The sequence below is a fragment of the Phalangium opilio genome, unplaced genomic scaffold (assembly GCF_054372755.1).
Source record: "Phalangium opilio isolate 3A_F unplaced genomic scaffold, DU_Popi_V2 ptg000537l_1, whole genome shotgun sequence".
Classification (NCBI taxonomy): domain Eukaryota; kingdom Metazoa; phylum Arthropoda; class Arachnida; order Opiliones; family Phalangiidae; genus Phalangium; species Phalangium opilio.
In genome coordinates this window covers 1067813-1076222 of record NW_028324243.1, presented here as the reverse complement: position 1 = coordinate 1076222, position 8410 = coordinate 1067813, and the positions used below count along the sequence as shown (strand labels likewise).

At 39.3% G+C, this 8410-nt stretch overlaps 1 protein-coding gene across 1 annotated transcript; it reads right to left on the bottom strand.

Moving 5' to 3' along the window:
* Nucleotides 1-876: 876 nt before the first annotated feature.
* Nucleotides 877-8097, bottom strand: LOC149588707 (multidrug resistance-associated protein 1-like). The gene is made up of 11 exons (XM_089862085.1): nucleotides 8053-8097; nucleotides 7818-7994; nucleotides 7600-7713; nucleotides 7396-7533; nucleotides 7192-7329; nucleotides 3716-3774; nucleotides 3304-3606; nucleotides 3067-3131; nucleotides 2270-2559; nucleotides 1953-2207; nucleotides 877-909 (listed from the first exon to the last, which is right to left on the bottom strand). Exons 1-11 carry the CDS (start codon nucleotides 8095-8097, stop codon nucleotides 877-879), a joined length of 1617 nt encoding a protein of 538 aa, XP_089718211.1.
* Nucleotides 8098-8410: the final 313 nt, after the last annotated feature.

Genomic DNA, 8410 nt, shown 5'->3' with positions numbered 1-8410 from the left:
CGCGATTTGTTTTTCACTTGAAAAATTAGTTTTTGCTTAGTTTCCCGACAAACCATCGTGAAAATCACGATGGTTTCTCCGGGTAACTGTCTCCCACGATTGTATTTGCGACGAGTTTTAAAAGTCTCGTCCACCTCCACGTGAAAACCCTCCCCGCCAAGCTTATTTTCGTGGTTTTCAAAATGCTGCGAAACAATTACTTCGCATACTTCACGAAGCATGCTGTAATAATCCACAGCTGTATTTGGACTACAGTCCGTAGCTCTTACCGCGCATGTTACGGGAAGACGGTTTGCCCAACAAATTCTGACCATTAAACCAAGTATTGTCTAAAATTGACAAGCTTCCGTTACACCCAATACGTTTCCTCTTTGATTTACTCTGTTTAGGGTCAGAAACGAAGGCATATGATGAACAGCGAAGTCTTAAACCCCACGGCCTAGAGTTATCAACCACAACACCCATGGATTGTCCGCAAGATGGACAAGAAACATTTTCAGGGCATTCGTTAACTAACCCAGTTACTAAAGCAAACGTTTTCCCCATCCACTCATTTTCTTCATCGAAAAACGAACCCCAATTTTTGAGTTTGATTTTATTAAAAATAGTCAGCACAGATTGATTCCACAATTCCTTTCCAAAACGATCCCTGGCTTTGACCTTTTCTTCATTCATTTTGTTATTGAAATATATAAGATATTTCCCGATGACACAAACCAAAGCGAGCTCTTAAAAGTCTGAATAAAGAATGACTAACCTTCTGGCCTAAACGCGTTTGAAAGCGCGCGCTATGGTCTACGTATGCGCAGTGTGCTCTGTTGCCTAAACACGTTTGAAAGCGCGCGCTATGGTCTACGCATGGGTAGTGTGTACAACTCAATAGATGCAGGCCGCCCGACCAACGTAAGACTAATTATTAAGAAAAAAAATTTAATTATTATTAATATTTTTTTTTTTTTTTTGAGACATATTTTCCGGAAGTCCCCGAGGTCTGATATATACTGTAAAAATAGTTTCCACTTGATACTCGGCGTTTTACGTCAGTTATGGCTGATTGGGTAACCCACAAACTATAATCTTACCATCCACTGTTGGTAGTTCATAAAATGATAACGTAACATCACAGTATAACTGATTCAATAGGATCAAAATTGTTTTAACGAATAATCTGGTCCTCTACATTACTTTTCTAGACGAAAATTCGACCTGATAACGACCTATTTCTTATTAAGGGTGCTACAGTTAATTAGAAAATACATATAAAGGTGCTCAAGCTCGGACGAAATACCAAAGACATTTGTTAGAGTCTACTGCTAAGAAATTAGGAAAATCAGCAAGAAAGCCAACATTTACAATTAGTCAACGCACAAACCTAGGACCTTCTAGTTGTCAACGAGAACGAAATGAAGAAAATAGGTTTAAGCGCGCTATAAGGTTAGGCTGACATCTGACCCAAAAGTAATTTTTTGACGTACTATCATTATTAGTTAAATTACAAAAATTAGAATTCATTAATTAAAAATCGAAACAAGTAAGTTTCCCATTTAATAAATGCTTGTTAATTTAGAAGTATTCCGAAATCTAACTTCGCTATACTTTTTCCGTATTTCCTATGACAATTTCCTTAAAAAAACGAAATTTTTTTAATGCTTTTTCTATGGGACGCTAACCCTAAAAGGTGTGACTTTTTCTTTAACATTACGGAAGGGTGTCATGTCATATCTACAAGGGCCTACCGGCCCTGTAGAATATTAGGAGTTAGTTTATTCGAGTGGTCGTAAAAAGCTCTGTAATATCTTGAGGCATTCTCTCCTTCGGGCTACATTTTCGCGAATGTGAACTTTTTGAAAAGGCTTATTATAAATCGCCTTTAACCTTTCGTTGCCGCGTTCTACTGTTATTAAATTACGCGTATAATTACGATTACGGTCTCTCGTTTGGATAACATTTACCTGCAATTCTTTGTATTTTTTTGTGCTGAGATAGTTCAGTGGAAGAAGAATGACAGTAGGTACGATGCCAGCAAAGCCTGAATATCCCAGTTCTTGATACATGAAGGAGAAACACAGTACTAATTGTACCGGGACCGACCACAAGAGTCCCAGTTGCGGCGACAGCATTTGAAATCTGTTCGTGTCGACGTACATCGTGTTCAGTATTTCGCCCATTGTCAAGTCACGCCTATCGCTGCTCGTCAAACGAAATGTCTGTTTCGACAAAACTCATTAATGAACTCCCCTTCCGCTATCACCATAACGCTCTAACTTACTTTTTTGTACAAAATGTGCATGGTGGCGGATTTGAGTCTCAGTCCTAGTTTGGTGTGAAAAATGGCGCCCCCTTCTTGCAACAAAGATTGCGCGAGACCGGACAGACCGTAATGGCAAGCGTAAAAAATCCCCTTCCATAAAGGATCTTGACTCGTCGAGTAATCAATAATGGAACTGAAAACGTCAGTAAGCGGGTTAACTCGGTTCCTAAATTTACTTAATTCATTGCCAATCTCAACCTCTGTTAGAAACAGTTTTAAGGAACATTCCGGGAGATTAAAACATTGGGCTTAACCAGGGATAGATGTAATTTTAGAAGTAGGAATGGAGAACTTCAGTCCGACTCATAGCCCAGTAAAGAGCCCCTCCCTCCAACACGTAAAGAAAAGTTTAAATTGGCTCACTTAAACTAAGTTTTGATGACGTTGCTGACGGGGACGGAGAAAAATACGTAATTCCACTTTACCTCTTACGCTATGACCCGCCTCTTTTTCCATACGCCCCCGTCCCAGGGAAGGAGTCCTGGACTTTGACGCGCTTCTAGATTACTCTGTTCTCCATTCCTGCTTCCATAATTACATTTATCCCTGCCTTAATACAGCTGACCCATAGAAAAAAACACGGGTTTTATTGGGTTTTACCCACCATAAAAACCCACTTAATAAAACCCATCAAGTGCTATGATCTTCAATTTTGATCAATTTGAATGCTAGATTAATTTCATTTTAAGGATATTTGTTGTTTCAACTTTTAGTAAGCAGTTACTTTTGAATGACAATTTCTACCATGCACGCACCTGCTACAGATAAAAAACCCTCACAGAAAAATCCCGTAAAGCCAGGTGGGCTGGTTTTTTTAACCCTGGAATAAAGAACCAATTGACAGCGACGAAAGATCTTATAAGGTTCCACACTTTAAGTGAAAACCATGTACATCTCGTTCGTTTTGTTTGAATTTAATCTTATATTCTTGATTTACCATAAATATTCACTGACGACGTTTTTTATATGGCTGAGAAAGTCAAATTGTTTACCCCGTTAAAAGGGCAGGACCGATAGACACTACGTCGGATAGGAATTGTAAAACCACTCCAAGAATCAAGCAAGGCCCGACTGTCCTCAACAATGGCCAAGTGATTGGCAAGCTTTGATATTTGGTTCCGTTTCGTTCTTCAGAATATCTTTTCATTTCCATTTCATTGCCGTCACTTTTGGTCTTAGCTTCGTGTTTCCAGTGTTTTTCAAAAAGGCGTGATACAGTCATCGCTCGCTCCGAGTCATTCAAATCGAAGACATTCGATGGCTCCAGGTTTTTCTTCCAACCTTTCCACAGGGCGCTACAATTCGTTTAAATTTTAAAATATAAACGTGAAAGTTGGAAAGTGCGCCGCGCTGTACTTGTTCAAGTAAGGGCAATATACAGTATAAGAACGGGAAGAGATTTACCTGGTAAGCCATGAATGAACCACGCCTGAGCAAAACGATGCTTCGTCTTCCCTTGATTTCTTAATGTTTAAAAATAATCATCTGTTTGTTAAGGGATTGTAATAGAAGAATTCATTTTATACAGGGTGTTTCTGATAAGTTTGCCATAAATTATAGGGTTTGTTCATTGGGTTAGACCATAAACATATCAAACCACCCGTACGCATGAATTCACAATACGACCACGGGTAATCACCATTGTGCAATAGCACCAGAGAGAGATTTGAGGTCTTACGCCACCTCGAGGGTAATCGAAGCAATTCTCTCCTTCCCAGCATCCCCCTACTACCTTTTATATCGGCAATCTAAGCAGTCGTCTGCTTCTATACTACGATCACCGCCGCCAAGTATTTCAGTTGTTAATTTAAGTTTATTAAGCGTAAATTATCTTGAATTTTTGATCAAAATAGAAAGACTAATAGAGATAAGTTTACACAATACATATGGTTTCAGATCAATATTAGAATAACCAAAGATAAAAGAGTAGGTCACCGCAAGTTTTGTATTCGCCACTTTAACGGTTAAAAGAATTCAGTGTACTCTCCCATCCGAATAAATAGATAAATAAAATTAAAATAAACATTAACTTTGCAAGCCTCCCCCTCCCCGATCCTTAAGCTTTGTCCACATTGAACTCGCGTTCGCGTGTTCGCGCCTTCGTCTATTCGCATCTTCGCAACAGATCACGAAAAACATTTGCACTTCAAAAATTGCACGCAAAAATTGTGCTTTTCCCATTTTGAGAGCCAATAAAGTTTGAGCAATCATTGCGCCATCTGCCCTTCGCCATCGACGTTGTCCAAAGAGAAAAACGAAACTAATCGCCCAGGTCTTCCTCTCGTCTGTGATTGGTGCTTTTCTCGCGAAGGCGCGAAATTCTTGGCCTAGTCGCAAGAAATTTGCATCTTCGCGAGGTGAGGACGCAAAGTAGCGAAAACCCAATGTGGACAGTATCGCGATCTTGCAAACAAGCAAGCGAAGATGCGAACTCGCAAAATGTGTCAGTCTGGACATGCCTTTAGCGAAGACGCGAACATCAAAATCACGGTTTAAAATGTTTGTTATGATTACAAGTATAAATGTAGGTAGAGCATAGTTAGAATAAGATATATACTAATCCTTGTATCTATGTCCAAGCTTCCGGTAGCATCCCTTGCGCGATTTGAAAAATGTTTCCCCTTTGTGCCATCAGGAAGACCCGTGTCGCGAGTTTTACCTAGACAATGCCTGTGGCTCAATTCCCTCCGATTCACGCTTACGGGTGGTTTGATATGCTTATGGTTAGACTGAGTGGAAACTGGAAAGTGTCCAAGAACCTTTCGGAGGTACGGCCCTCTAAACCAAGGAAATTGGCACACAAGGAGAGTAAGAAATATCAGCCTGCCCACCTTGTTTAGACAATTTCAATACCCTCTCATCTTTGAACAATTCAAATCGGCTTACCGCGAAACACATTGTTTTTATCAAGCACGTTTATCAAAACATGACAGCGCCATCCGTGAGCCTCTAGCGGAACTAATTTCAACTTTTACTCGCTTATTTGCAATCAGACCCATCGTTATGATTTTTATATCATCTATTTATTAGATTAAAAAGGACTAGAGTTTTTATTATTTAACTCGCGTATTTTATTTAACACGTTTAAAAACTTTCTTGACAGCTTGTTACGCAGATTATAGCAGCAGACGGTAATAAAAAAGCTCTTAGGGTGGCGCCACCCGTATTTGATAAAATGGTGTATCGCGAAACGTCGATCTCGAGATCTCACGTTGTGACTCGAGGTTTCATATATATATCTTCTATCTCATTGTCTTTGCACTGCCATCTAGTATTAGAGAAGGCAGTGGTCTTTGAACGTTAATGGGCCTTTATCTAGCAGACCTGTACTTTTAAAAGGTAGAAGTGCGCCTAGTCTTGCGTAGTTTAAAGAGTTTGCAGTTAATGTTTCTTTATTCGCAGCAAGTTAACATCATTATTTAGACGTATTGTTGAAAATGTCCACCTTTGGCATTAATAGATACATGTGCCTGTCTTTCGAATGAACCTTGGATTAAAAGGTGCCCGGCGTGTTTCGGATTGTTCTAAAGCCTTAAGTTATTAATAAAAACTGTCTTTGTAAACAAAAATACGCGAAAGTGTTAAAGATAATTGTAGAAAATTAATTGCTTGAAGTACAGATATTAAAATTTTCTCTTTTGTAGACGTGACTATAAAAAATCAATTTTAACCTTTCCGAGTGACGTATGTCACGGAGAGGTTCTAATTTCGACGTGTCCGTCTGTCTGTCAGTCTGTTGTTACATTCCAGGAGACCGCGTTTGCAGTTTGCAAATCGGAGCAATCGTGTTCTCAATTTCCGGACCGCGTTCGCAGTTCCCGGAAATCTGGAAAATTGTATTCCACATAATCTGGCCATTATTCTAGTACCTATCTAACAGCACCAACTTATGGGCTTTGTCTTTCCCATACAGACCCCTGTCTGTTCTGACTAGCATCTAAACTCCACCATATACTGATTTTTATCCATCCCACATGGACACCAGTCTGTACATACTGGCTTCTAAACACCACCATCTTCTGGTCTTTATCCATCCATAATAAACGTTTTAATTTTTTTCTCTCAAAAATTTAGAGTTGGGATGAGTATTCGGCTCTCTTAGAATTTTTCTTTGCAAGTCGTCCACATAACAAACTTCGCTCTGATTGTTTACCCGAACGAAAAGTACTTTGAACTGTCTACTTTTACAATACCAGCTTAAAGGAACTGTAAGGAAGGCATCGGCGGGTATTTGAAATACGTCAGAGGCACATGACCGAGGAGAGGCGTGGTTCAAAGAAGCTTAGTTCGTTTAATTTCCAAAACCACCACTTATTGGAATTGGCGCTGCAATCTCGCAAAAAAACAAGGGCTGGATGTCCAGTTCCACTCCACGAGGAGTCTTTGTATCTTGGCATCACGTGATGTCTGTGACGTATTTCAAATAATTTTTACCCACCCGCCTATGCCTTCTTTACAGTTCCTTTAAAATGCACAGAACTTTCTAACTTTACAAGTAAACTTATGCTTGATAATGGCTCGTAACATAGGTTGGAGGCTATTGAAATCGATCAAACAAGATGGGTAAGCTGATATGCCACACTCCCCTTGTGTACTAATTTCCTTGATTTAGGCGCCAATGTTTGGGAGAGCGTACCTCCGAAACTAAATTTTTAAGGTCTCATGTTCTTTGAAACTTTTCACTCAGTCTGACCCAAAGATCATATTTATGTCAAACTTAACCCAAACACCCTGCACTGCACATCTTCCTTCATTACGTGCGTGAGTTGGAAACGGATTGAGTATCTTTACTTAACTCGTTTCTTGACATACTCTTTAATCGCACAACAAACAAAGAAATATGAAGGCAAGATTCCGTTTGTAAAAATGTGGAGCATTACCATTTTGACCTCCACTGGGTACATATGTTTTCCGTATTGGGGAGAAGTGTCACCCAGTGTGTGTAATACGAGGGTAACTACTACTAAAGGGTAAATTACCGACTGAATTACCAACCCAAAATAGTCATCTTTATCGTTCTGAAATATTTCACGTTTTAATTTTGCCTTAATATTATTATAAAATGGAGAGAAAAATTCGCTTACTTGAAAATAGTATTTCATGATGGTGGATCTCAGTGTGATGGTTTGCGTTAGTGTTATTAGGAACCAAAACATAGTCAGGATTCCCGACAACACCGTGTCACCCCCGCTGCCGTAAATTACCAGGAATAACGCCAAGACCTGCAACACGCGAGTTCTATTTATTTCCTTGAATCGTTAGATATGGAGTTATTAAAAATGCCTTACGTAAGTTCCAAATTCAAGAACGACCGCTAAATTGTCAACGACTTGAAAATCGCCAGAGTATATTTGTTTACCAAATTTTAAGACGCTAATTGCGGCCAGTAACAAAACCAAGAGCTGAAAACACAAAAAAAACTAGTACCTACTCTTTAGGAACGTGCTCATCCTGGACAGTGCAACTGTTGCGGTACATCGATGATAACTGGTCAACTAAAACTTACACTTTTCATAATGCAAAGATGAGAACGACGGACGCTTCGTCGCTCGGACTTGGCGATCAACGCGAATTCCATCGGGAGGAACAACCAGAGAATCGCGCATGGCACCCAGACCAGGATGGTCTTTTGAAAACACGGAGTCAAGTCCGGATTTTCGGTGTACCATGTCAAATTGGCGTCCTGTTAAAAATAATTACATAGTTCACTATTAAATGCATATAATAATCTCTTAACATACCCAAAATGGAGATTCGCAAAAGTCATCCAAAATGGTGAAACCCATTCTTAGATGATTAACACTAAAATTTATTTAACAGGCCAGTCGCTGTGATGTTTTCCGGCAACGAACTAATCCTTTCAAAGTTTTAAACCACCGCATTTACGTTCAGACCTTGATCGAGTCTCACTCGCATAACACATGTGGTTTTCAGAACAAATTCGTCTACATCGGAGCGGATTAACAGCATTCGTCAAAATTGTTCTTTTATGAACTATACATTTTGTTGTTAATATTCGCGTGAAGATATAATAATCTTTGGATAGCTGATTAATTTATTTAATAATTTATCCTAGGCCTAGTAAAGATAATCGAATGG

Bases quoted from the DNA above. Each gene is read 5' to 3' on its own strand.
- LOC149588707 (XM_089862085.1), bottom strand. From the start codon at position 8,097: ATGGGTTTCACCATTTTGGATGACTTTTGCGAATCTCCATTTTGG. The intron at 7,714-7,817 runs GTAAGTTTTAGT...TTGTGTTTTCAG, and splicing joins ATCTTTGCATTATGAAAAGT to CTCTTGGTTTTGTTACTGGC. The intron at 2,208-2,269 runs GTAAGTTAGAGC...TTGTCGAAACAG, and splicing joins TGCACATTTTGTACAAAAAA to ACATTTCGTTTGACGAGCAG.